We start from the raw sequence: 26784 nt of genomic DNA on the forward strand, positions 1-26784 counted from the left end.
CTAGATATAATTTATTAGAATCTCAAGATGCTGAAAATATTAAACATAAATATAAAAATGACTGATGATGTTAAAGAGGTCCATGAAAAAATAATGTAAAAATACAAAATCAGAGCATAAAAAAGACAAGACTCGGAAAATCAAAGGCAACGTTCCTCAATCTGTTTATTCGCACAGAGTCTGGCACGTGCGCCGCCCACTTAGCCTCCGGGGCTCTCACCTCCAGGTCAGCGATCTGCACGGTTCTCGTGTCCAGCTGCAGGATGGTGCACGGTTCAGACAGTCTTCTGGCTTCAAAATGTGGTTGTACTTGGGCTTCGAAAAAAACTCCTTAATCGCTAAAGATCTAGGGAAAAAGTCAAAGGAGTTGCTCAGAGGCGTGAACCAACAGCTCAGGTTGTGACTAACACACTCGCTTTGTCTCCAGTGTGAGCAGGAATTCCACGCCACCGTGTGCGGCACGAGGGCCCCAAGGCAGGGCCGGGGTCCCTGGGGCGGCCCGCTGAGCGTGCGCCGTGTGCGAGGACACCTACGCCCTGCTCGTGGGGCCTGACCACACCAACACCCTTCCCACGCAGGCTGCCCGGCCCACCCCACCGCCGTGGCTCCGGTCACCGCGGCCCCCTCCCAACACGTGGACAGGAGGTCCGTGGGAGCCGAGCGCCGGGTCACCACGTAGACGCTTGGTCGTCTCACGGCACAAGCAGGGTGAGGACGGTGAGATGTGCACACACGGCCCTGTCTAGGTGGCTCCGTAAGAAATGCTCTGAAGCGGCAGGACTGCGGGCCACGGGCCCGATCGGGGCAGCCCCCGCCCTGCGCCGGAGGTCCTGCCCGTCACCTGCACTGCCGAGCGCTCCTGAGAGGCCAGCGGAGAGCTGACATTAAGGTGAGCTTCTGCTCGGGGTCCACGACAGCCAGTTCCACTGCGTCTCAAGGCTAATGTGGGACCAGAGCTGCCACCCCCCTGGGAGGAGCAAACTGAGGGTTTCACTCCAGGAACGCTCGTTCCCCAGCCTTCAGGAGGTCGCAAGGAATATGCACCTGCACAACCACTGAGGAGAGGTTGTGCCAACTCACCCCGGTGACAGGTTCATGGTCAGCCACAGGCCAGGAGAAGTGCCTGGCCTCTGCCCCCACCCCACCGAGGTTGGCCCTAGCTGCTCACCGCCTCAGCTGCGAGGTCTGGCATGTGAAAGCTTCCCCCCAGAATGGCCGGTTCCCACGCTGAAGCCCACGGCCTCGCCGCTGCCCAGGCCCCTCTGTCTGCTGGGCTGAGAGGTCCGACTTTCCTCATAGAGGGGGCCGGTGCAGAGCTGTGACTCTTTATCATGTGAGCGTCACCAATTGGCCATGGGCTTTTTTTTTTTTTAATATTTTATTTATTTATTCATGAGAGACACAGAGAGAGTCAGAGACACAGGCAGAGGGAGAAGCAGGCTCCGTGCAGGAAGCCTGACGTGGGACTCGATCCCGGGACCCCAGGGTCACGCCCTGGGCCGAAGGTGGGCACTAAAGCGCTGAGCCCCGCAGGGATGCCCCTTCCATGGGCTTTTAAGGGTTTCATTTCTGAGCCTCTCCCTCGGCCTTCTCCTCTCCTGTGTGAATCCCTGATCCCACGTCGCAGCGTCCACCGGGCCCCAGGATGGAAACTGTTCCCTGTAAATCCTACATCCCGAGCACTATGAAGGCTACTGAGGAGATGCCCACAAGAGAGAAATCAAGCAAGTCATGCGGCTCGGGAGGCTTGGCCGTCCAGTGAGTTGAAAGCTTGACCGAACATGAGAAACTTGAAAAGGAGGGTTTTCTTTCAGGGAATCCTTCCTCAATAGGCTGAACTCTGTGCATTGCTGGTATTTCCTCCACCTGGAGGGCAGCTGAGCAGAAGGCTGCTCAGCAGGGGAAAGGTCACGGGTGAAGACCTCACGTTTGTTTTTCAAGGACACGTATTTCAGGGCACCCGGCTATGGCTCCGTGGGTCAGAGGAGCCTGTGCCTACACACGCGATGGGTGCACCGCGCCTCCCGAGGGCCAGCACCACGTCAGATGGGTGTAGAGATGACCTGGACAAGCTAGACAGGCATAGGGCCAGCCCCGGGGATGCTATGGGGTCACGGGGACTGTCCCAGGAGTGGGGTGGCTGGGTCCTCCAGGAAGAGCGTGTGCAGCTCGCAAAGTACCGCTCCTCTCTGGGACCTTCCTGGAGATGGTCCCTGGGAGCCGGCGGGGCAGCACCCTGAAGGGAGTGAGCAAGGCCATGAAGGAGGTCGACTCCAAAGATGCTGGAAAGGACGGCGTCCCCGGGCACCACCTTGACCTCCACCCTCTCAGCGTCTGGGGTCCCCACCCCGAGGATGACCTTGATGTCAGTCCTAGGAATGGGGAAAGGAGCAGACGAGTTTGCTTCAGGTGGCACAGCCCTCCTGAGCAAACAAAGACCCGAGGAGTGGCAAGGCCTACATGCTTGTCTCTTGGGTTGAATGAGGAGAAGAGATTGTGGAGGAGGAGCGGGGGAGTGGGGCTAAAAGAACATAAGGATTTTCTTTTTTTTTTTTTTTCAATAACAAGATCTGTTTGTCCAGAATTCTCATTGTCATGCTCAACTTCCTGTCCTTGAAGATGAGAATGTCTAACTGTGCCAGCTCACGAGGAATGCCGTACGCTATTAAGGCTTTAAAAACATCTTTTGAAAGCATATAGTTAACGCCACTGGATATTTTCAATCTTTCAGATCAGACGTAGTGCTGTAATAAGCATTTTGGTGGTGAATCGTTTCAGTCCTTTCTAGATTCAACATGTGTAAAGCTCTTAAAACATATTTCCAAACCACCCTCCAAAAATGTTGCAAGAATTTTCAGGCTCACCAGGACATACCTGAGCCGTAGGACTGATAGTAGGTATGATTTAACTTTTAACTTTGACGATTCAGCAAGAAAAATATTGGAACGAGAGGGAGACATAGTTTTTGGTTTTTGTTTCGTTTTTAGATTTGAGAGAGAGAGATCATGAGCAGGGGGAGGGCGGGGGAGAGGGAGACAGACGCCCCGCAGAGCAGGGAGCCCGACGGCGGCTCCGTCCAGGACCCCGGATCATGACCTGAGGTGAAGGCAGACGCTTGGTGACTCAGCCACCCGGCGCCCCAGACGTCTAGGTATATTTGGCTCCGATCCTGGAAGCGGTAGACATTTTTCCTAGATATTGATCAGTCATCGGATTTCTTTCCTGCTTTGCCTGTTCACGTTCACCCATGACCTTAATCTCCCTGGTTGAGGCTGTGCATAAGGCATGTTGCCGAAGTGTCCGCTGAAGAGGTGCCACGGGTCGGCATCTCCAGGGGACCAGGGGCCACCTCCTTAGGCCCCTGCCGGCCGAGCTCCACCACGGCTGTTGGTCTCTGCTGGTCGGTAGTTGGACATCGGTTTGCGTCCCTGTACTGAGACTGAACCTGCTTCTGTTTGTAGAAGCTGTTCACAGGCCATTTTCTGGGAGCTCTCGTCCTTTGGCCGTCTGTCTGTCTAACTAGACTGTCATCTGCGAGGGTACCTTTGGTTCACGTTTCTGTATTTCACAGAGATTTAGGGGGCACGTGGAGAAGGGGAGGCCGCAGAGGGGTGCCCACACATCCGTGCTGAGCTCTTCTGATGGCAAGTGACAACTGGCTTAGGTAATGTTAGTTCATGGAGGGCTTGACCAACTTCACCATCAAGAAGCGACTTGGAGGTAACACGGCCTCGGGGAGGCGGCCGCTGCGCAGGTGTCCTGGGTTAGCGTGTTCCAGGGAGGAAGGTGTGAATGCCGTCGCTTTCTCCCAGAGTGCTGCTCTGGGCGGCACGATTCCAAACCCAGCTGCGAGGAGGAGCTGGCCCAGCCTTCCCGTCCCGGTCCCTCCCGACCGTCCCCGCCCAGCCCTCCCAGGCCCTCTCCAGCTGTCCCCAGCTCTCACACACCTCACATGCGTCTGCAACAGGTGAGCTGAATCCGTGCCTCCACGGACCGGGTCACACAGCGATTTTGTCTTCCATTGTTCAAGAGGCAAGCACCAGGAGCACTTCCCCTGCCCTGGGGGGGGCCTCACCTCTGGGCTCCATGACTTCGCTGAGCACCCTTGGATAATGAAGAAAGCTTATGGGGCACCCAGGTGGCTCAGTTGGTGGAGCGTCTGACTCTTGATTGCTGCTCAGGTTGTGATCTCAGGATTGGGAGATGGAGCCCTGTGTCGAGTCTGCTTAAGGTTCACCCTCTCCTTCTCCCTCTGCCCTCCCCCCACTCCAGCTCTGTCTTGTACGTGTGCTCTCTCTAAAATAAGTAAATTTTAAAAAAGCTTACCATCATCTTATGCAGCCAAAGTGATTCCCGCTGAGAAGTTGGAAGCCCCCTTGGGTAAGTGGCAAAGCTATGAGCCATCGCTGACGGTCCCGGAGCTGGAGCAGGGAGCAGAGTCTCCTGAGGAGTCCTAGGGATGAAGGGGTTGAGGCCCCCCCCAGTGCCCCCAATGCACACATGTGCACACAACCCTCAGAAGGAGAAGGGCTCAGCTTTGCTCTGCAAAGAAATCATGTCTACAAATGATAAGTACTCTTTGTTCTTTTATGCCCTCTTGGTAGGTGAGGATGAAAGAGGGGACAGGTTCTGGAGTGGGCCAGGCATGAAGACAGCTGGAGCAAGAGGCTGAGCACCTTCAGGAGTCCCCACCCTGGGACGCTTCTTCTCACGGGGTGTCAGCATCCACCTTTCTGGTAGGGCCCTATTTACTATGTGTAGCTTAAGCTCAGCCTGGTTGCCACCCACGTAAGTGTGAGGTCCTCCTTGTGGCAACCCAATGCCTAGAGTGAGAGGAAGGGCCAGGTTGGAAAAGCAAGGAGGTAGTGGGGGGTGGTGGGTAGCCTGCCAGGAATGGTTGGGCATGTTGTGCACTGCAAAACTCCAGGAGGTGTCATTCACTTCACAGTCCAGGGGACACATGAGCCTGAAGGCTCCTGCAGCATCCTGTCCTAGGTGACCAGGAGCCCCTGAGCTAAGCCAGAGGGACTAAGGATGCAGAAGAGGGACAGACGTGAGAGTTACTGGAAGAGAGAGCTGCTCCTGACTTGATCCAGGGAGAGATGGGGCATGGAGGAAGCTTCTGGGTGGTGATACTGAACTCACCTGGCCGGAAGTCTGGAGGAGGCAGGGAGAGGGTGGTGAGAAAGGTGCAGGGAGGAAGACGCCTAAGGGCCTAGGCTCCTCTGGGACCCCTGTGAGAGGTTGGGGGGGACTGGTCTGGGCTGGGAAACTGCCCTGGGTGTCCCCTGTGTAACTGGAACTGGAGACAGGCCCAGATTACGTCGTCTGGGGGCATGCAGACCTGGATTCCCGACCTAGGTGGGAGCGGCCCGGGGAGTGGGGGCCAGGTTTACTCTTTTCCAAAGAAGGTGGAATCCAGCAGCTCCGACAATCACAGCTGTAGGGTGCGGGGGGGTGGGGGGAGGTGGCTGGAAGCACAGCAGCAGTGAGGGGAAAGCAGAACAGCTGAGGTGGGGCGTGCCGCCGGCTGGGACACGGGAAACCGCTGCTGACCTGATGCAGGAGCCTGTGAGCATGTGTCCTCATGAGTCTGGGGCTGGGGGGCAGCGAGCTGGCCACAGAGGCCTTCCTGGGCTGCCGGCCTCTACAGCAAGGCAGCTTTCTGCAGAAATCAGAGGATACTAACTCGTTCATTCTGTTTTGGTCTCCGGACTCAAGGGTATTTGAACTGAAGACCAATCGGCCACGGTTCTGTGTGGTACAAGCTGTGGTAGTTCGCGTTTGCTGAAAGCAGGTGGGCAGGTGCGCTTGGAGAGTCGCCAGCCCTCAGAGCTAATCAACAGCCAAGACGGGGTAAAAGTCACAGCTCCTGTGTTTTGAGTTTTGTGCTTTTGTTTTTCTTTTTGTGCAAAGCCAGTGTATTGACCTGTGAAATCAGCACAGTATTTATTGGCTTGCGTGGTCCAGATGAGCCTGGAGCTCATGGCGGGTGAATTGAAGAAACAAGCAAAGCGAACTCCCCACAACCCCCCCCCCCCGACTCAAGTGTTGCTTTTAAGAGTGTTGAAAGGATAATTTGGAAGAGAGTAGTTTTATTCATGACATTAAGCTAAAAGCCCAGTAGATCATGTCTGTGGCTACATCCAAACTACCCGTCACAAGGGTAAACCTTTTGGAATTTTGCTCCAAACATGTGGGTGTGGGTGGTTTGGGATAATTTACAGATAGGCAAAGAGATTAAGGGCAGGTGCTTCAAAACCATGAACTGTCTCATGGTTTATTTTAACAGCCCCTGGATTAAAAGCTCTCAACTATCCTAATTGAAGAAGACAAGTATGAACACCAAAAGTCCTCTGCAATGTATGACATCGAGCGGAGGTAAGGAGAGGTGGGCAGGCCGCTGGGAATGGTTGCACGGGTTGTGCACTGCAATCCTAGGTGTCGTCATTTACATTTGTAGTCCAAGGGGACACATGAGCCTGGAGAAGGCTCCTGTAGCATCCGGCCCTAGGTGACCAGGAGCACCTGAGCTAAGCCAGTGGGACTAAAGAGGATGCAGAGGAGGGACAGACGTGAGAGTGTGACTGGAAGGACAACTGCTAGGGGCTAGTGGGACCCTGCTGGTGCAGAAGAGGAGTGTCACGGAGTAGGCTTTTGGGTGGACGATACTGTGACTCATCTGGTATGTCAGGAGAAAGCCCGGGAGGGGTGCAGACTTGCATCTTGCACAGTGCTGCTCCCCGTGGGGAAGCTGGAGGATGCCCGGGCCAGCGCCATGCCACATGCTGACTTTTGAGCCAGGCAGGAAGACGGGCCGAGCCCGAGTGCCACGGATGGCGAGAAAGGTCCCCGCCGCCTTGGCTCTAAAGCATGGTGGGGTTAGAGGAAGTTCCAGGGAAGCAGGATAGAGGCGTGAGATCCGGGCTTTAACCCGAAGACAGGGAGCAGAGCGTGTGGGGGACGCGTAGCCTCGGCGCGCGTCCAGCCTGGGGCTCCTCCAGCCTCCTCAGTGCAGGTGCGTAACGGAGCCCTTCCTCTGCAGACCCTCCCACGGGGGTTCACAGTGAGCGCCGTGGCTCTGAGCTCAAGACACGGCGTTTCACACAGTGATCGAGAGGAACAGGAGTCCCTCGGGTGCGGGCAGGAGGGCGCTCGGGTCCTGGCCGTCTTGCTTGCCCGCGCCCGGCTAGGTTGGGCGTCCCCCTTCGAGCAGGGCCGAGGAGGAGTGGAGCCGCAGAGAAGTGCTGTCAATACGATGGGAAGGAGAAACTCATTTTCACACGGAGTACAAGTTGAAGCGTTAGGTCCTATTTAAATAAGGGAGTGTAGAGAACTATCCCAGTGGTCAGAGGTTTTAGCTACCAAGGCAAAGGGAAGGTTTTAATGCCTCCTCTGTGTTTGACAGAAAAGAGAAATGTAGTTAGAGTCAGGAAACCACGTAATTTGGGGTGTATAAATAGACCATACATGCTAGATAATAGAAATATAAATATTTTTATATTTTAATATAAAATAGTGTTAAATATATTTAACATAAGATAATATAGAAACTATTGTTTCTATATGTGAATATATAGAAGTAATAGAAAATCAAGAAACTAAGAGCAATCTCAAACGTATGCCAACTTGAAGCTTTACTTCAGGTAAAATTAGAGCGTGAAAACTACTTGACAACACGTGGAAATTGCAGCCCCACCAAACAACCAAAAATGGAGGCATATGTGACATCCTGCACCTTAATGATGCAAAGGTTACCTCTATTAGACATACACAGCACGTGTTGAAGTGCAATATGTATTTTATACTGACCTCCACAGTCCGTTCTAATCAAAGGCCGCACCAATGTTTGAATGTGATTGATTTCAATGAAACCCACAGTTTTAGGGGCGTCTGGGTGGCTCAGCGGCTGAGTGTCTGCCTTCAGCTCAGGTCGAGATCTGGGGTCCTGGAATCAAGTCCCACATCAGGCTCCCTGCATAAACCCACAGGTTTTTTTTTTTTTTCTTTAAAGGTGTTATTTATTTATTCAGAGAGACAGAGAGGGAGAGGCAGAGACCCAGGCCGAGGGAGAAGAAGGCTCCCTGCAGGGAACCCGATGTGGGACTCGATCCCAGGACCCTGGGGTCACACCCTGAGCCGAAGGCAGACGCTCAGCCACTGAGCGCCCCAGGGATCCCCAAACCCACAGTTTTGACGTGAAACCGAAAAGCTGGTACACTGACAAGCACGCACACGTGGAATGACTCCCAGTAGACTTCATTTTGTTAAAAAGGATCCCGGGGGATCCCTGGGTGGCGCAGCGGTTTAGCGCCTGCCTTTGGCCCAGGGCGCGATCCTGGAGATCCAGGATCGAATCCCACGTCGGGCTCCCAGTGCATGGAGCCTGCTTCTCCCTCTGCCTATGTCTCTGCCTCTCTCTCTCTCTCTCTCTCTCTCTCTCTCTCTCTCTGTGACTATCATAAATAAAATAAAAAATTTAAAAAGGATCCCGGATTGCTGCTAATGTTCACGTCTGAGGGGAAGACTGCGGTGATTCCGTCTTTCCACTTGCAGGATCCTGAAGCGTGTTCTAGATCCGGGACTGTACACGGGGTGCCGGCCCTGGAGGGAGCCTCGGCGGTAGCGGCCGAAGCCTCTCGCTGCGCAGGTGACGAGCGTGAGGCAGGGACACTGTGAGACATGTGGGCCATCGTGCACCACACCCGCGGCGGCTAAGCTCTCCTGAACCAGGAGCACAGGCCGGGCCGCGGCCCGCGGTCCCGGGGGAGGCTCGGTCAGGGTTTCTGGAGCTCCACGGCCAGCTCCGCGGGCATTCCGGCTTTGGGTGTCTGTGCTCTCAAAGCCTCACGAAGCAAACCAAGCGGATCAAGGCTGCAGGGAGCGTGTTTGTGGACGGGGCCCCCGGGGACTGCTCTGTGGTGACCGGCCCTCCCTACGGCCGGGACGGGTGCTGGCACGTACCCTACTCCTTTGTTCCACCGGGCTGGTCGGGACTTCACCTTTACGGCAGGTTCCTCCAAGCTGTGGGGAACCTGTGGGGGCGTTCACGGCCCCACGCTTCGGGGAACCAGAGTCCACTGGCCACAGTGGGGCCCGACTCCAAAGGCACCGCCTCTCGTCCCCGGCACAGGGCTGGGGAGCGGCTGCCGCTGGACCTCCCGGTGCCCCCCGACCTCCACAGGCCACTAACTTCCCCGAGGCCAGGCCGGCCAGCCTGGCTCTAGCGTTCTTTAACCTACGGAATCCCCGTACACTTGCGGACACAAAAAGCACTCCTAGGTCTCGTGTGTTTCCGTGTGCACGCCCGGCTGCGCTAAGTCTTGTTGGCCAAGTGCACTCACGTTCCATGACCTCACTTAGAGAGAGGCACCGGGTAAGACCCGTGTGTAGCAGCCTCCCGGCTATAAAAGCCCGTGACTTGTGCAGACTTTAGGACCCTGGTTGATGCTCCATGAAGCAGAGGGAAAAAATCTTTCTGAGTCACCTGGACTTGGCCAACACCCTGCCAGCTGGAGGCCGAGCTCTGGTGTCCTGCTTAGAGGAGAGAGTCCACTCAGAGCATCTCCTCTCCACTGCTTTTCCCTGCTGAGATCAGAGAGTAAGCTACACACACACCTCTTCTGACCTCTGAGTGAGGTTTGGGTTATTTTCATTACATAATAACATTTATCTCACTTTGAACATTAGCGTAGTTAATTTTAGATGTTTTGCCCTTAAAAGGGCAGGCAACAGGGCCTCTTTGTACGTTTGTCTTCAGATTGCCTCTACATCCTGTCTGATGTGTGGTTAGATCAGCTGATGAATCATGTGATGTTTTGCTGCTTCAGATGACAGAAATAGAGACTCAAAATAACCAGAGAAGCATCTCGAATGTTTACTAAACACGTTGCTCAGAAAGCATGCTTTTTTTTTTTTAAAGATTTATTTATTTATTCATTCAGAGAGAACGAGAGAGAGGCAGAGACACAGGCAGAGGGAGAAGCAGGCTCCATGCAGGAGCCCGATGTGGGACTCGATCCCGGGTCTCCAGGATCACACCCCGGGCTGCAGGCGGCGCTAAACCGCTGCGCCACCGGGGCTGCCCAAAGCATGCTTTTCTATGATTCGCGGGCTTTTTATGACAGACCTGGGTGAGGGTGGCTGTCTAAGGGAGGTGGGGGCCAGTGGGTTTCAGGGAATTGGCTGCAGGTGGGACACAGTTGTCCCCACCTTCCGAAGCCCTGCCCATCGCAAGCTGGGTGACCCCAAGGGGGGGCGGGACTTAGAACATGAAAGGCCCCTTGTACTGGGCTGTGCCTCACTTTGAAACCTTCATCCTCTGTTTAGGGGTCAGCTCACTTGCAAAACAGGAGGCCAGAAGCCGTGGCTGGTTGGAACACGACAGCATGTGCTGTCCTGGGCACTGGCCTCTTAGAGACTGGCTGAGGTAGAAAGATTTTTTAAATACTTCTCAAGGTCTTGTAATTTAATTGCAAGATTATAAATACTATTTCTCTTGCAACCACAACCTCTTGGGCTCTCCCACCTCAGTCTGAATAAAGGAAAAAAAAATACAGCTGGTCAGAGAACTACTGAGTCTTTAAATTGTTTTGTTTCTAGAAACTAAGAACACCAGAAACAAACAAACAAAAAACCCTTACTCTCCTCCTCCTCCTTTCCTGTAAGAAAACACCCCAAATTGGGAACAATGAGGGTAGGGAGCTGTTGAGTTGTATTTTTAAAAAATTTACTTCTTAACTCTAAGCTATCATTGAAGAACTTCCGTCGTATTTGGGAGATGTAATGACTATCCCAACCCTGAGAGAGAACCAGAAAAGGCTGCTTGTGAGGACCACGGAGCCGGACCCCGGTTGGGAAGTGCCATGGGGTCTGGAGAACTTTCAGCCTGATGGAGCTGGGCTTCGGTGGAGCCCCTCCCTCCCCGGGCGTCCCTCCTCCTGGGCCCCTGCCCTCCGCACCTCCCAGAAGTCATTTATCGGTTGGACTCTAAGAGTTTTTGAGAACGTGCGTTTGCTACCCTACCGAAGCCTTCCTTGGCCCCACCTGGTACCACCTAAGCATCCCTGAAAGCTGCTCTTTCTAAGGGTATCAACCATCCGTGGCCATTTCCAAAGCCAAGCCACCTGCCAGGGCTGACACAGGAAACAAAACGCAGAACGAGACGACTTCTGGAAGAAGACAGACCCAACAGAGGCAGCTCGAGGCCATGCCCGGCTGCCGCCCGACGTACACCAACGGCCTTCCAGAGTCCCAGAGAGGCCAACGTCCAAACCTCACAGCACGCCCTGAGCCTCACGACCAACAGGTCCAACCCTCTCCCGACTTCCCTGGAGCAAGCCTCGCCTGGTTCCTTCTGCTCATGTCTTGGGCATCTGATGCCCTGGGCCACCACGCTCCAAGTGGAACAGAGCAGACGGCACCTGCACGTTTAGAACGACCTGGCGCATGACCCTCAAAAAAGCAGAGAGGCCACAGAAGCAGCTGCTCCGGCCTGGGAACACCCTCAGGGTGGAAAGCCTGCTTTGAGCTGCCCCCAAGGCAGTCCTCCGCCCTCTAAAGTCACGCTGGGCTTGTCATGGTCCTTGACCCGTGGCTCTCGTAGGCAGCACGCCCTTCTCATCCTGTCTGTCAGCTGAGCGACTTGCAGTTAAGAAGAAACCTGCGAGGGAAATCTTTGGTGGGCAATGTGAAAGGGGTGTCGCTCCCACCCCTGAAAGTGGGTTAGGGCGGATGCAGACAGGCCACGGTTAAGCCCAAGTGAAGGAAGCGCGGGGGGTCGACGTGCTTCCGGGTGGAAGGTTTCGGACATGACCTCTACAATGTCTGTCATCATCGTGTCTGGGTGTGGGTGGCTTCCCGTGTCCCCTGAGACGGCAGCCACATATTCACCGCCTGTGATGTTCACCCCGGACGGGTCCCTGAGGCCCATGCTCTAGTTGCATCATGAGGCGTCTCTAGCTGCTCTCTCCCCGACTTTACAGAGAGAGGAAGTGGCTTTCACAATTTGATCTCTGAGCTCCAGCCCCGCAAGCATGAGATAGTCACACACGTTAAAAAATACTGTTTAATTTTCTAGTCATGTACTTTTAAAAAGCTGATACAATTAGACGTTTTTCCCCCCGTCTTGTCAGATCTGCCCCTGCACCGCCTGCGAGCTCCGCGTCTTAGTTTCCAGCACTCGTGATACGGAGGAAGTCTCTCCGAGGAAGCCGAGAAGTCTGTCCCCACAGTGGGTACACCCAAGGTCACTTGTCCGGAGATGTGGACGCGGCCCTGTGATGTTCGTGGCCGGCTTTATGCCCTCATGTTGTTTTGTTTTGCTTTTTAACGAGGAACAATATGGTTACACGTACTGAGAACAATGAACACACAAGGCTTGTCTGTTTTCTTTCCTTCTTTGGCCCTGCCAGGGTATGTTTGCATTCCCACTGCTGTCTAGGCCGGCTGGCCCCATTCCTACCCTTACCCATCACGAAAAATAGTTGTGTTGTCGCGTACGGATCCTTACATTTATATACAAACGACAGACTCCAAAACTGCTGTAAGTAACATACAATGTTCATTGATACAACACGTCTCAACTGCAGGTCTGGGGAGCACACAAGCCATCAACCGTATTGTATTAGAGACATTTTATTGAAAATGCGAAAATAGGAAATGTATTATAGCCTAAAATAAATTACATAACATATACAGTATATATTTATATCTTTAAAATATTTTTGTGTTTAGGTTCTTTCCGTCTAGGAATTTTGACTAAATCAAGAATTTAGTGAACTGTGTCCATAATTTTTGTAAAGAAAAAAACCCGCTTTCCAAAACTTAGAAAAATAGACTGCACTACGTGGATTTCAAATGTGTCACCCGGGGTGTCCCCGCGACCCTGCCGTGTCCCCGACAAAGTGTGTCGCCGCGGGGGCCTGGGCTGGGGCGGGCGAGGCCTGGTGCCTCCTTCCCTTAGGACTAAGCGGGGCTCGGGCCCTCCCGGGGACCCCCGCCCGACCCCAGCACCCCGGGGCTCTGCAGCCCGCCCCGCGGGGCGTCCGTGCGTCCGTCCGTGAGTCCGTCCGGGCGTCCGTCCGCGTTCGCGCAGGGGGGGGGCGGGGGCGCTGCGGGGGGCGCGGTCCCGGGGGCGCGGGGGGGGGGGGTCCTCGGAGGGACGCGCGGGGCGGGGCGGGGGGGGCGGGGGGGGGGGCGCGGCCGCCGTCCTTGGGCCCGAGCGAGCGCAGATTGTCGGGGGCGGGGTCGGGCCGGGGCGGGTGGGGGGGGCGGGGGGCACGTGGCCGCGCTGCCCCCGCCCGCGCCCGCGGCCCCTCAGTCGTTGTCCCCCCGCATCTCCACCACGTCCGCGCCCTCCTCCGCCGGCGGGATGTCCGTCATGGCCGAGTCCTCGCCCTCCGCCGCCGGCTCGCTCTCCATCTTCTTCTTCTAGACCCAAGAGGGCTCCTGAGTGGGGCCGGCCCGGAGCAGGGAGGGGCCGGCGCCCGGGGGGGACCTGGGGCCGCTGCGGGCCGCATCCCGCATCCTGCTCCGGGCGCTCCAGGCGCTCCAGGCCCCGCAGCTGCAGGGCGCAGGCTCCCCGCGGCCCCCGCCCCGCCCCCCTCCCCCCCTCCCCCCCCCCCCCCCGCAGCCCTCCCTCCCTCCCTCCCGCCCCCCTCCCCCCTCCCCCCCGCAGCCCTCCCTCCCTCGCGCCCCGCCCCCCTCCCCCCCCCGCAGCCCTCCCTCCCCCCGCAGCCCCTCCCCCTCCCCCCTCCGCAGCCCTCCCCCTCCCCCCTCCCTCCACCTCCCGCCACCCGCCTCCCCTCCAGGCCGCCCCGGCCTCCCCCTGCTCCCCGCCTGCCCGTCCTGGCCTTGCAGGACTCGGCCCCCCCCCCCTCCACTCCTTGGCATCAGCTACAAGGACTCGGTCCTCACCTCCTGCCATGCCCGGCCCCTGCCCCAGCCATCCGCCTTCTCTCCCCTCTCATCCGCCCCAGTGAACCTTTCCGTAATTATAAACACTTCTGGGCCGCGCCCCTTTCCTTTAATCCCACATGCAAGCAAAACCCCGACCTTGGTTGGGTCCAAGCATCTCCCAAGTTCAGCCCTTGCCCCTGCTGCCGGGCTGGGGGACCACACAGGTGAGCCCGGGCACCCATCCTCGGCCCCTCCCGTCTCCACCCCCACCCAGTCGGTCCTGCTCCCTAGTTGTGGTCTTAGGACTAAACCCCTGAACAGGCAGGCGACCCTGCAGGATAACTGAGCTCCGTGCTCAGGGTGCAGAGTGCCCAGTGTGTAGGTGGGTGTGGCGCAAGGTGGGCAGCTGGGAAGACTTCCTGGAGGGGCCTGGGGCCGGAGGCTGAGGACAGGAGGCGCTCTGCCGAGGGGAGAGGGCATCCTGACCCCCCACATTTTCTGGATTGGTCCCTCCTCAGCAGTAAAGTCTGAGCAGATAAGGACTCAGAGGACAGATGCCTTCAACGGGAAGCACGCTTTGAGCACATCCTGGCATCGTTAAATCATTATTCAGTGTCTATAACTTGAGGTTGCCACAAGGCAGTACCAGGCCACAGGGCTGCGTCCTTGGCCGGCCATGGCCCCCGGGCCATACAGCTGCCCCTGAAGGCCAGGCGGGACTAGGCCGCGGGGCTGCATCCTTGGCCATCGCTCCCAGGCCATACTACTCCACAGATTAGTGCAACACCAGGTCCCCTTATTACTGCCCTGACCTGGGGCCCAGGTGCTCTGGCCTAGAGGGTCCCTGGGGTTCCCATGAGCAGGGTGCACCCGGCTGCAGTGGGGCATGAACGAGAGGTGCCACCGCCTCGGCCGCCTCCCCCGGGACCCTTGGGGAGCCACTCAGGTCCCCCTCTCCCTGGGGTGGCATCCCCGCCTGGGCAGGTATGCGGGTCTGGGGCCAGGCTCACCTGTTTCCGATAGACATAGCATGCAGCTATGGCGACCATGGTGGACTCTCCCACGAAGCCTGCCAGGAGGGAGCCCACGCCCAGGGTGGCCCCGTGCACGCTGTGGAGTAGAACACAAGGGCCGCATGTGTGTCAGCCACACCGAGGCACAGACGGGCAGAGATGCAGGCAGGGCGCAGGCGGGGAGGGAGCTTGCAGGAGAGCCCTGGTGAGGCCTGGGAGGGACAGGAGCCCCCACCTGGCGGGACCTGGGGCTGCGGGGTGAGCCGCCCCCACTGCCCTCCCAGGGCTGTGCCTGGGCCCCCGCCCTTCCCGCCCTCCACTCGGGGCAGAGGTGGGCTCTGAGGGCGGGGTCACCGCCCTTGCTCCCTGGTGTTTGGCCCTTCCCGCCCTGCCGCCCGCAGCAGGTGCTCGGTGAACGGTGAGCAGGCCTGACCCTGAAAGTACCCTTCTAGAATGCTGCTGAGCAGAGAAAGGAGGGCTCAGTCTGCACTTCTAACTGTAGACACACTTGGGGGACGTACTTCAGTGGCAGAAGGACCCACAGCCCCAAGCCCCCGACAGCATACCCCAGGTAGGGCAGGACCACAAGGCTGGTGATGAGGACGATGATCCGCAGCACGGAGCTGGGGGCCAGGACGAAGGTCTTCTTCAGGGTCATCAGCCACCCGGTGAGATGGGCCCTCACGGTGACTGAGGGACACAAAGGACTCATCAGCGACACCCTGCGTCTCCTGGTCCTCGGCCTCTCCCCCTGCCTCACCAGCACACCCGAGGCCGTGGGGTGCTGGGTGAGGACACAGGCCTGGCTGCCGCTGCCCTGGGCTGGCCGCCGCACCTCCTGCCAGGCTTCCTGACCCTGCTTCTGGGCCCCGGGTAGCCCCGACCCGACCTGGGCTCCCGCCTCATTGCAGCCCTCAGCATCCAGACAGAGGCCTGCAGGCAGCTGCCGCTCTCCACTGTCACTGCCCCCATCCGTCTTCGCTGGGCCTGCCGGCCCCTGGGACGCTTCTCCAGCCCTGCCCCTGCCTCCCAGCCCTGCCTCATGCTCTGATGTCTCTCCTCTAGAAGAGAAAACACTGAACAGTGACAACTTGCCGGCCATCCGGTTTGACTGCGGGTGAGGAGGGAAGCTGGACCAGAGGCCCCATCTTCTGGAGGGTGGGGGAGCGGGGAGAGGGAAGGCAGGGGCACCCTGGCCATCTCCTCTTCCCCTTCCCTCAAGTGCCCTCCCCGTCTTGGTCTGCAGTGCCCTCCTGCACTGTCCCCCATCCATGCTAGCGAAGTGCAGGGTTGGGGCGCCCGGCCTGGGCACAGAGGGCTGTCGGGACGGGCAGCGTGGGAAGCACAGGCCCCAGCGGGAGGACGTTTAAGTTTGGTCTGAAACTGCAAGGGGCAGTTGGAGGCTGTGGCCTGGTCCTCTGTCCAGGGTGGGCAGCGCCAGGCAGACCTTGGAGGGGTGGAAGTGTTCACTCGTGTCCAGGGTACGTTTGGAGGGAGACTGTCCTGTGTTCCTCATCTAATGGGCTGCCCTGCCTGCCCCAGGTGGAGGCCTTGGGCCTGGCTGAGGCTGAGGGTAGGGCGCACACTGCAATGCTCGTCGGCTTGGCCTCAACCCGAGGTTGTAAAGGCAACAGGGGCCTGACGGCTGGCTGGAAGCCCTCGTCATGACACAGAAGTGAGTTGAGAGATTAAAAACCAGTCAAGGGGCGCCTGGGCGGCTCAGGGCACGATCCCAGGACCCCCACATCGGGCTCCCTGCTCAGCGGGGACTCTGCTTCTTCTCCCTCCCCCAATCACGTTCTCTCTCTCTCTCAAATAAATAGAATCCTTAAAAAAAAAGAAGAAAAAGAAAGAAACCCAACCCAAACCAAAGGAAGAAACCAGTCCAGTTGCAGCTGGAGTTGTCCGGGGCCGGGCTGGGTCTGGGAAGGAGCAGCACGTGTCAATCTCCAGGGGATGCAGCCTCCTCTAGGGGTCACCTTCCACGGCCTGGCTCCCGCAGGGACCCCCTGGCAAGGACCAGACTCCACCCCACGGCCACGCCCTCCCACTCCTCCCACAACCTGAGAGGCCCCGGCCCCAGGAAGGCGTCTAAGAGCAGGGGTGCTTGTGGTCCAGCTCAAGGATGGCACCACAGGTCCGGGCCTCCTCCAAGGCTACTTCTCAACTTGGGCTTTGTCAATCCTGCCTTCCCGGTGGAATAATTTAGTGGATTATTTGGGCAATAGAAAGATTCTATTTTCAAGTAATCTCTACACCCACCATGGGACTCGAACTCACAACCCCGAGATCAAGAGTGGCATGCCCTTCTGTCCGAGCCAGCCAGGCGCCCCGGGCAGTAAATTTCTGAATAAGTAATGATACCCACTTGGTACGGAATTTAAAAGGTGAGGAAGGGAATACAGTCCCCGCCCAGGCCCTCGTCCCGCTTCCAGAGGCAGCCACGGCTGCCAGTTGGGCGAGTTACTTCCAGGAACAGAGGGAGTGACACGCGCTTACCTGAGCATCACACACAGGTGTACAAACGCGTGTGATGCACCTGTTGCGGGAAGGGCAGCTCCTGCTGACCCCCGTCCCACAGCCTGCGCTTCCCGTTAATAAAGCACCGGGTCACCGCCGGGCGGTAAGCCTCCGCCTACCCGATCAGGTTGGGAATTTTCAGACGGGCTTATTTTTGGCTACGGAGGTTTTCCTCTCTGGCCATTGGCCGCCTGGCCTCGGCCCTGCGCCCGGGGTCTTCACTCCAGCTGCTTTTGTACATCTGCAGGGTTTACCAGCCTGCCTGCCTTCTATTTTTTACGTTACTTTTTTTTTTTTTTTTAATTTTTATTTATTTATGATAGTCACAGAGAGAGAGAGAGAGAGAGAGGCAGAGACATAGGCAGAGGGAGAAGCAGGCTCCATGCACCCGGAGCCTGACGTGGGATTCGATCCGGGGTCTCCAGGATCGCGCCCTGGGCCAAAGGCAGGCGCTAAACCATAAATACTGTATCATAAAGCCGACTTTGGAGCATAGAGCTCGAAGAATCTTAAGCCCTGCACTGCTGTGTGTGGCCTGGCCTCCACCAGGGCACGGGCAGCCCCGTGGCCCCCAGAACCCCTCACGTTGTCCCCCCGGTGTGCTTCCTTTCTCCCGTGTCTGCAGCCTCAGTCCTTGAAGACACAGTGTGGCTGCTGTCCCATTTGCTTCTGGAACTCGCCACCCTCTGGGTAACGGGGGCACCTCTTCAATCCACCATGAGATTTTATGGTTCTGGGGGGACATGATCGCAAACCGTTCTAAGGACAGAAGACCGAGTCGGGCCTGAGGGTGGCAACACCTTCTCTTCCCTTCTCTGTCTTTACCTGGAACCGGGAAGAAGGAGAAGATGCGCAGGGGAACCACACACAGTTCTGCAAAGGCGAAGTCCACTCCAATGATGTCTATTAGGATTTTCTCGGAAACGTCGGGAGTCCAGAACATCACGAAGCAGAGCTGGGGGCAGAAGGGACAGTCAGGATGCCAGGCAGGTGTCTGGAGACGCCCCCGGGGGGCCAGGGAGGAGGCGAGCCTGCCCACCAGTCCTCACAGTGCCCCCGTCCTGCTCCGTCCTCGCCTCTGGGCCCACGCCGGGGACCCTCCTGCAGAGGGGGGCGCACGAGCGGGCCGTGGGCTGGTGGGGCCCAGCGAGCTCTCACGGAGGGTCCTACAGGCCGTGAGCAGCTGTGAGCGCAGGCGACCACGCTCCGTCCTGGGAGTTTTACGGCTTGAACCAAAGAGTGAGCAGTGGCCAGGAAGCACCTGCAGTGATGAGCAGGCGCAGGGGCCTGCTGCACGTGCGCCCCTCCCGGAACCAGCAACAGTGATGCTGAAATTAGCGGCCGTTCGGGGCTTGTCGAGGCCTAGTTACGGGAGCAAGGGAAGTGCCACGTGCTGCGCACTGCCGGGCAGCAGATGGGCAAGGAGCAGCTGACGCAGCGGATCGTGTTTACCTGACGGGTGGCGGCGGGCAGCGAGCTGCTCCAGCCCTTCCCTCCCTGGCCCCCGTCAGGAAGTGTGGCCACGGGCCCTTCTGGACGTGGGGCGAGGGCAGGGCCGACAGCAGGCTGGTGGGAAGTGCAGACAGCAAGCAACCTGTGCGCAGCTGCTGACCGTGGCTCCTGGACGGGCGGCCCTGGAACTTCACCTCTGGACAATGTAAGAGGGGCGGCGAGGGCACCAGAAGCCGGGCATGCAGGGAAGGGAGGAGGGCAGGGAGGAGGGAAGGCCCTGTCGTCTTCCTCTGTGCGGCTCCCGGGGTTCCCAGGCCGGAGGCTCCTGGTGAGCACCAGCCCCTGCGCCTGACCAGCCACCACCAGTCGGCTCCTGATGCCCGCCCATTAAGATGAGGACGAGCAGGTCAGCCTTTGAGGAAGGCCTCTGAGCTGAAGAGGCTAAAACAAAGGGGAAAAACTGGGAGGAAACAGACACAAAGCGGAGAAGCAGAGATGGACCGGCGTGCGCACACAGGGTGGGGGGGACCCACTGACGCTCTCGGAGCGATAGAAGATCCTGCATCCAGGAAACAAGGACCAAATGGAAATGTTATTTTAAAAAGGCATTCAAAGAACAAGAAAGCACTTCTGAAAATTAAGATTAAATCAGAAATAAAAAGTGCACAAAATGACAGCAAGATAAAGTTGAAGAAATCTACGACAATGAGGGAGCAGGACAGCGACACGGGAAGCACATGCGAATGGGCTTAAAAAATAAAGGAGCAATCTAGAGGCCCCACATTAGAATAATGCAAGTTCCAGAAAGAACAGTGAAAACCTGAGAGCTGAAAGGCGCGGCCTTAAGACCACCCTGGGCTCCCTCAGGTGGACGGAGCGGAGCGGAGGAAGGAGGAGGAGGACCCTGAGGGGGCGCCCACGGGGCTGGGGGCAGAGAGCTGGGCCTGGGAGCTCCCTGCTGCGGGCAGAGACTCGGAGCAGGTCAGGAGCAGAGACGCCCATCCTAGGGCCAGAGCAAACCGTCCATCTCACGTGTTGGAAGGAGGACGTCTTCAGACGCTCAAGGCCTCAGAGGATTTCCTGCCTACACACACCTTTCAAGAAGCCTCCGCGCTACCTCTGCCAGAGCAAGGGAGTCACAGACGAAGAAAAAGATACAGGATGGATCTCAAGGAAAAGGCCTGAGGGGAAGGGTCCCTGGGGTGGGGTCAGCACAGGTCCCACGAGCACCGGGAAGGCCCCTGGGTCGGCGGGTTTGCACTGGTGCTGCCGGCATTTCTTCAATGAAGGGCAAGTACACAGAAAGCCAAGAAAAATTATAAGCAGGACAAAGATGAAGTCCACGAAGACCTATAATTTTTTCAAGAAAAGAGCCTGGGGGTTCAGGTTGTGACCTGGGGTCCCGGGATCGAGTCCCCCATGGGGCTCCCTGCATGGAGCCTGCTTCTCCCTCTGCCTGTGTCTCTGCCTCTCTCTGCGTCTCTCATGAATGAATAAATATAATCTTTAAAAAAAAAAAGAGAAAAGAAAAGAAAAGAAGGGAATCAGAGCTCGGCCGTCAGAGGTTGCCCTAGTCGGAATCCATGGAGAGAGCTGCGGGGGGCGGGGGGTCTGGGAGTTCGGGAGTGGGGGGGGGCGCACAGGCTAGGGGAAGGGCTGTTGGCCACAATCCTCGGCTTTGTGCGTGTGTAGCTGCTCAACAAACTCCGAATTAAAAAACGTAATACAACTTTGGAAGAGAATGCTCAACACCTGCCAATTCCATCAAATATTTCTTTCTTTCTTTCCTTCCTTTCTTTCTATATTAGTTATTTCAGAGCGACAAGGAGCAGTGGGGAGGGGCAGAGGGAAAGAGAGAGGGAGAAGCACAGTCCCGCTGCGCAGGAAGCCTGACGGGGGCTGATCCCAGGACCCCCAGGACCCCCAGGACCCCGGGATCATGGCCGGAGCCGAAGGCAGACGCTTCACCGACTGAGCCCCCAGGGGCTCCTTTCTCTCCTTTTCTTAAGGTACAAGTGATTCTTCTTTAAAATGAAAGTGAATAAGTTACAGTATGAATCACAATCATGTAAAAACAGAACGCTGAAATTTCAGAATAGAACATCCTCTAGGCTCTGGGTAAATTAAGTTTCATGGAATTAGGCTGGTCCCATTAACTATGTCGCGCTGAAATATTTTCTCAGCTGTCTCAGAAGATCTATTATAAATACATTTCCCCTTATAAAGGTAATGGAGCTTTTATTCTATCATACATTCTTCAGCATCTGGAAAGAATATTCCGTTGCTTTTCAAAAATGACGGATGTACAATCATTTAACCCTCCTGCCTGATGCCAGCAGTCACACCCCATTTTTGACGTGAAGGGAAAATGCTTCCTTAGATGTAGCAACCCAGAGTGCAGAGCTTTATCACCGGCGGCCTGGACATGCGGCCCCGTCATCTTTCCCATCGCGGAGCTGCCAGCCTGAAATGGGGAGGTTCCCGCCCACGGCTGGGGGAGGGTCGGGGCAGGGCGGCAACTCCACGTAATTATAACTTCAGGAGGACAGCGAGCGCGAGACTGGGAGGGACACAATGCACTTCCCTGATGAACAGATGGATCATCTCTCCTCCCAAATATTTTCCATCGCAGTCAAGCTGTAGAGGTGAAGATAAGCGAGCATCGCCCCAAGTCTGGACCTGCTCTGTGTCCTAGGACCTGTGGGGGGACGCCATCCTGGGTTTTCCTGGCTGGTGGGACATACCCAGGGCATGTTCTCCTAAAACCCGGAGACGCCCTGGTACGCCGTCTTTATTCTATAGCCAGCAGTTATCTGAAGGCGGGATCACGCCGCACGCTGCGATCCCTGAGATCTGGAAGTCACTGTAAAGTAGCCTTGACGTTTCAACAGGCCAAGGACAAAGGAGGGTGTAACTGCATGAGACAGGACGGGGCAGGCAAGCATCGTGGCCAGGCCAGGCAACTCCTCCCTCTCGCTTCTCCATGTGGATAATGTTCACCTGGGAGCCTTTTACCGCCTTGGACCAGACTCTCCGTAAACCTTTGAAGGGGGGAGTCCAATCTGAGGACGCAGCAGCAGTGAGCACGCCCACGTGACACGAGACGTTTACACGGATGTTAACCTGGATGGGTGGCCACCGTCCCGGTCCCCTGCAAACAAGACGCTGTGATCTGGCGGGTCTCTCACAGGGCCCCCAGGAGGGTGGCTTGATACTCTATTCCTAAAGTTCCACAGTATTTCACTGGGACCCGCTGAGCCTCGGCTCTCCGTCTGTGCCACGCGCACCTTCGACGTCCCTGCCAAGCTGCATGCACCGAGGTGCCTCTTCGGAGCTTTCAATCACACACACGTACACCTGGAGTCTAGACTGGGTCTTCCAGAGCGAGGTAGCTGAAGGCCGCCAGTCTGGGCTGGGTGTCAGCAGTCCCAAGTAGCCATTCAAAGGGAAGGAACACGACCTATCTCCAGGCTCCCTTTCTTTTCTCCCCAAATTTCTAAGTATGCCCTTTGTCTTGGCCATGCTTCCAGTGTGAAAATGCCCCTTGTCTTCCAGCAAGTTCCTCAAAAACTGGCTACTTCCTACGTTGCCCAGCAGGGAAGATGTGCAACCTGGAAGTAGGTGTGGTGTTGCTGAGCAGCTCAGTACCTGTCTGCTGGTCAACTTCCCCTAAAAAGCAATCATCAGATCACATTTGACCAGCCTGTTTCAGAAAACGAGAAGCTTCAGAAGTGAACCTAACAAAGAACATCTCAGGAAAAGTGTCATTCCGATGGGTCGACGGAGGAGGCTTCCCTCAGAACGTGCCCTCCCAGCTGACCACGACGTGCCGTGTTCCTCAAATACTTGCAGAGCCTAATGACATTGACTTTTCCAACCAGAACACAAACCTAATAAACTGACAATGAACACTATTTGTTCTCCTTGGAGCAGGGATTGGGTTTTTTTTTTTTTTATTTTTATTTATTTACTTTTCCCCTGCAGAGCTTGCTGTCGACATTATCTCATTAGGAAGCAGCCAGCAAAATGGAACAACCCATTCGATGCCCAGATCTGGGTTTTCCTGTTTATTCTCTAATAAAAGGAACCAGGCAGGGCTTCTTAGAGAAGCGGCTTATCCTAAGACCAGGGCAGGACATAAACCAGGTGATCGGCTTGGAGACTGTGGCAGGGGACACAGGAGCTCAGCACAAGGCTCCCAATAGCTGAGGCTGGAAGAGTCTGAGCACAGAATGATACAGCATTGAGTTACGGCCCGGAGTACAGAAGGAGCTACCCACGAGTCCACACTGATATAAATAGGGACAATCGCCCGCGTAGCATGCCAGAGGGTTTACGTATTGGGTAAGGACCCAGGGAGGTGGAACGACAGCAACCTCCTCCTAGAGACAGGAAAGGGGGAACGCAAGCCCATGGTGGGGAACGCAGGCCGACACGGCAGCCGATAAGTCACGCCGGCAGCATCAGCATGGACTCTTGACAAGATGGGACGAGCGCACGTCGCCCGCGTCGGCTTCCTCCCCCCGGAGACACTCCCCACGACCCCGTCCTCTTTTATTTGACAGTCTGTGATCCTTCTTCCCACGGACTCTGAAATTCCTATTCTGAACTTGGAAATACTTGTGTTTCAAGATCCTTTCATCTCTAGCGGAGCACAGACGTCTCCGGACAAACCTTCTCCCTGCACGATCGCCGGCTTTTGGTATTAGGCTCTCTCCAGCTGACCACCCCACGGGGCCACCGGCCTTTCATCACAAGCAGAACGTGAAGGTCCCAGGCGGTACAGATGCCACGGTCCTGGTTTCTGACGACCCTCTGGCTCCTTACAGGCATCGGCCTGGTAAGCAGGCTTCACGTGGACGTAGCCGCTCTGTCGGGGGCAGCATTTATCCTTCGTTTCCAAATCTGTGTAACGAAGACCTAAGCTATGACAAAGCCCTGCCGCACATTAGAATCCTCAAGCAGGATTACTGCATGTGCGAAGGACGACGGAAGCCCCGAGCCTTCCAGAAACATCTCCTAGGTCTAAGATGTTAGTGGCTGAGTCCATGGGACTAGACCCACAGCAGGGGCGTTCTCTCCCAGCCTCCCTTCATCACCTGCGGCGTCAGGCCCCACCCCTGGGACGAGGGCCTGGGAACGGGATTTGAAGAAGCCAGCTGTTTCTATCAGCATCTGAACTCAGAGAACATGCGAACCCAGCCACGGTGGGGCAGCCAGGTCCGCGCGTCCCGAGAGGAGCCAGTTCCACAAAGAAACACTGCCAGGACGTCTGCGTTTGACTTCATTTCCAGAGACTGTTGACCTTGCTTTTGAGGAGCTCCCAAAGCTGTCTTCATTACCCCAACACTCAGGATTAGTAGGAAGTCAGAGGTTCTTATCCCTGCCAGTACAAAACGTAAGATGCATGCAGGTGTTTTTAGTTAAACTGCCAGCCCTGGGCTTTCTTCTGATGTGGAGATTTTACTTAGAAGGGTACAATATCCTTTTAATTGGCCTTAATTCACCACTGGGTTGACCCTCAATAATACTGTGTACGAAGGGGTGGTAAGGAGCTTGGCTCTGGGCCGTGTGCTTGGCTGTCCTGGGAAGCTGCAGCCCGCGTCGGTCCGTTCTGCAGACACGCTGACTAGACTTGTTTGGGGTGGAGGGGTGCTAGCAGGAAAAGCCGGACCCTGCCAGGTGGCACAGGCCTATCTTGCCTGAGATTTTCAGTGGCCCCAGTACATCCACCAGAGCACCCAGGCCCAGTGCGCCCATAGCAGCACCCAGGCCCAGTATGCCCACTGAGCACCCAGGACCCAGTAGGCCGACAGCAGCACCCAGGGCCTAGTATGCCCACAGGAGCAACCAGGGCCCCGTACCCCCACCAAGCACCCCATGCCTCTTGGGGCGACGCCTGGACTCTGCAGAAGGCGGCAGCATCGCGCTCCAGCAGCAGGGGGCGCCGTGCACCCAGCCCGCAGAGGCGGCTCCCTGCCCCGAAGGTTTCCCTCGCCGTCCGTCTGTCCCAATGGATGAGAAATATTAGAAAGGGAGACAGAACCTAAAGACTCCTAAGTCTGGGAAACGAACTAGGGGTGGTGGAAGGGGAGGAGGGCGGGGGTGGGGGTGAATGGGTGACGGGCACTGAGGTGGACACTTGACGGGATGAGCACTGGGTGATATTCTGTATGTTGGCAAGTTGGACACCAATAAAAAAATATATATATATATAATTTAAAAAAGCGTTTAGAGAGCTCCCCGCTGAGCCTCGGCTTAGCCTAAGGTTTCCCTGAGGTCACAGTGAAAGGGTAGGGTCTGGGGACACCGCGCAGGCGGAGAAGCGTGGGGCGAGGACTGGGGCCCTGCAAGCGATCAGTGGGCACCGGGCACCGGGCGCAGCAGGGGCAGCGACTGATCCTAACGTTTCTAATTTGAAAGGCGGTTGCACACTCGAGGATCTTTAAAATGTTGAACCTGAACGGCGGTTAGGGCGCTAAGTGTTATGTTAAGTGCGTTTTACTGCGAATAAAAGATCTTCCGATATCGTCATTTTATCAGGCGCGCTCAGGCTGGGCTCTCGGGGACTGAGCAGCCTCATGGGTCTTCGTCCCCCAGGGAGCTGCGAGGACGCGGGGGGCCCTCCTCGGAGAACGGCCGCCGCGACCCAGCGGGGAAGGGAGCCCCGGGGAAACGCCGCTCCTGCAGCCGCGGGTCCGGGTCGCGCCAAGCGACCGGTTTCCAATGGAGTTTATTCACCTTTGGTCCTTTTTGTTCTCTCCGTGCACAAGGGGGTCATTTTCTGCTCCCGGAGGCCGCAAACAATGAGCGGGCAGTCTGGGCGCGGGGGCGGGTGCCGAGCAGAACAAAGCCTCTCACAGGCCCTTCCTGCGGGAGCCCCGGGTCCGCATGGTACCGGGCCCGGAATAAGGCCGTAGTGTCCGCTGCCCCGATGGCCGGGTGACAGCCCGGGGGCGGGAGCCGCAGCAGGAAGGTGAGGCTGGGTCATCCCATGTCCCCGACTTCCAGCTCCGAAAACGGGGCCGACTGGACGCAGTCTTCTGGGACGGTGGCTTTCCTGTTGTCCTACTGGGATCCCGCAGCTCCGGACGGAGGAGGGATTCTGGACGTGTCGGCTGACGCTCTGCGTGCTGCTCTGGGGAGCGGCAGGTGGGGACAAGTGGGGCGGCCGGGCACCTGAGGCCCTCTGCGTCGACGGAAGTGGTTCATCCTGAACCCGGATGCCAACAGGCTCCTGAGGGGGGCCCCGAAGCTGCAAGCAGCACTGCGGGGTGTGGAGGCGTTGGCAGCTTTGGGGCAGGCTGGTCTCCTTCCCTGCGATGCTGCTGGTTCTGCAGCAGCACCTCACACCCCGAGCGCAGGCGGCCAGAACCGGGGAGCTGCCGGGCTTTGGGACACCATAGACACCGACGGCCTGGGCCACCTGTCTTCCCAAGGGGACGGCGGCTGGGGAGACAGCGAGGCGGAGTTCCGGGTCCTTGTCCTTGGGATTTGGGCTTCCCGGGGCCTTATCTACTGTGAACAGTGGCAAAAAGCATTTCAGGATTATCTCTGTGTGTCATGAGAAATCACCTGACCGCTCCCCCTCCGATGCTGCAGCCTCTGGCTTTCCTACCCCGCTGCAGGGAGCCTCAGGGCCCAGGCCCTGCAGCTTTAGGAGTCACGCGCTGCCAACGCCAGATGCCTCCACCCCTTGACGGCACCTATTGCCCCCGGACTCTGGGCCCAGGAGGCACGGCTGGCAGGGGCGTCCGCTGCTACAGCCCCACGCCCGACTTCTAGAGTGCTCGAGCCCCGTCTCTGGCGGACTGCACGGTAATGCCCGTGCGCGAGGCTTATCTCAGGAGGCTGGGGCCCGGGAGGAGGCGGGATGTGCAGAGCCAGGGCCAGCGACCGC

General features: G+C 57.2%; 1 protein-coding gene across 1 annotated transcript in view; it reads right to left on the reverse strand.

Annotated features, from left to right (window-relative positions):
- Positions 1 to 12049: 12049 nt before the first annotated feature.
- The window catches only part of ANKH (ANKH inorganic pyrophosphate transport regulator), a 115970-nt gene continuing 101235 nt past the window's right edge, over positions 12050 to 26784 (reverse strand). Inside the window, 4 exon segments of the mRNA XM_041747836.1 lie at positions 12050 to 13431; positions 14910 to 15009; positions 15479 to 15602; positions 18258 to 18387. Of these exon segments, the coding sequence (XP_041603770.1) occupies positions 13318 to 13431; positions 14910 to 15009; positions 15479 to 15602; positions 18258 to 18387 (468 nt within the window). The 3' untranslated portion in view covers positions 12050 to 13317.

The sequence above is a fragment of the Vulpes lagopus genome, chromosome 3, assembly GCF_018345385.1.
Source record: "Vulpes lagopus strain Blue_001 chromosome 3, ASM1834538v1, whole genome shotgun sequence".
Lineage (NCBI taxonomy): Eukaryota > Metazoa > Chordata > Mammalia > Carnivora > Canidae > Vulpes > Vulpes lagopus.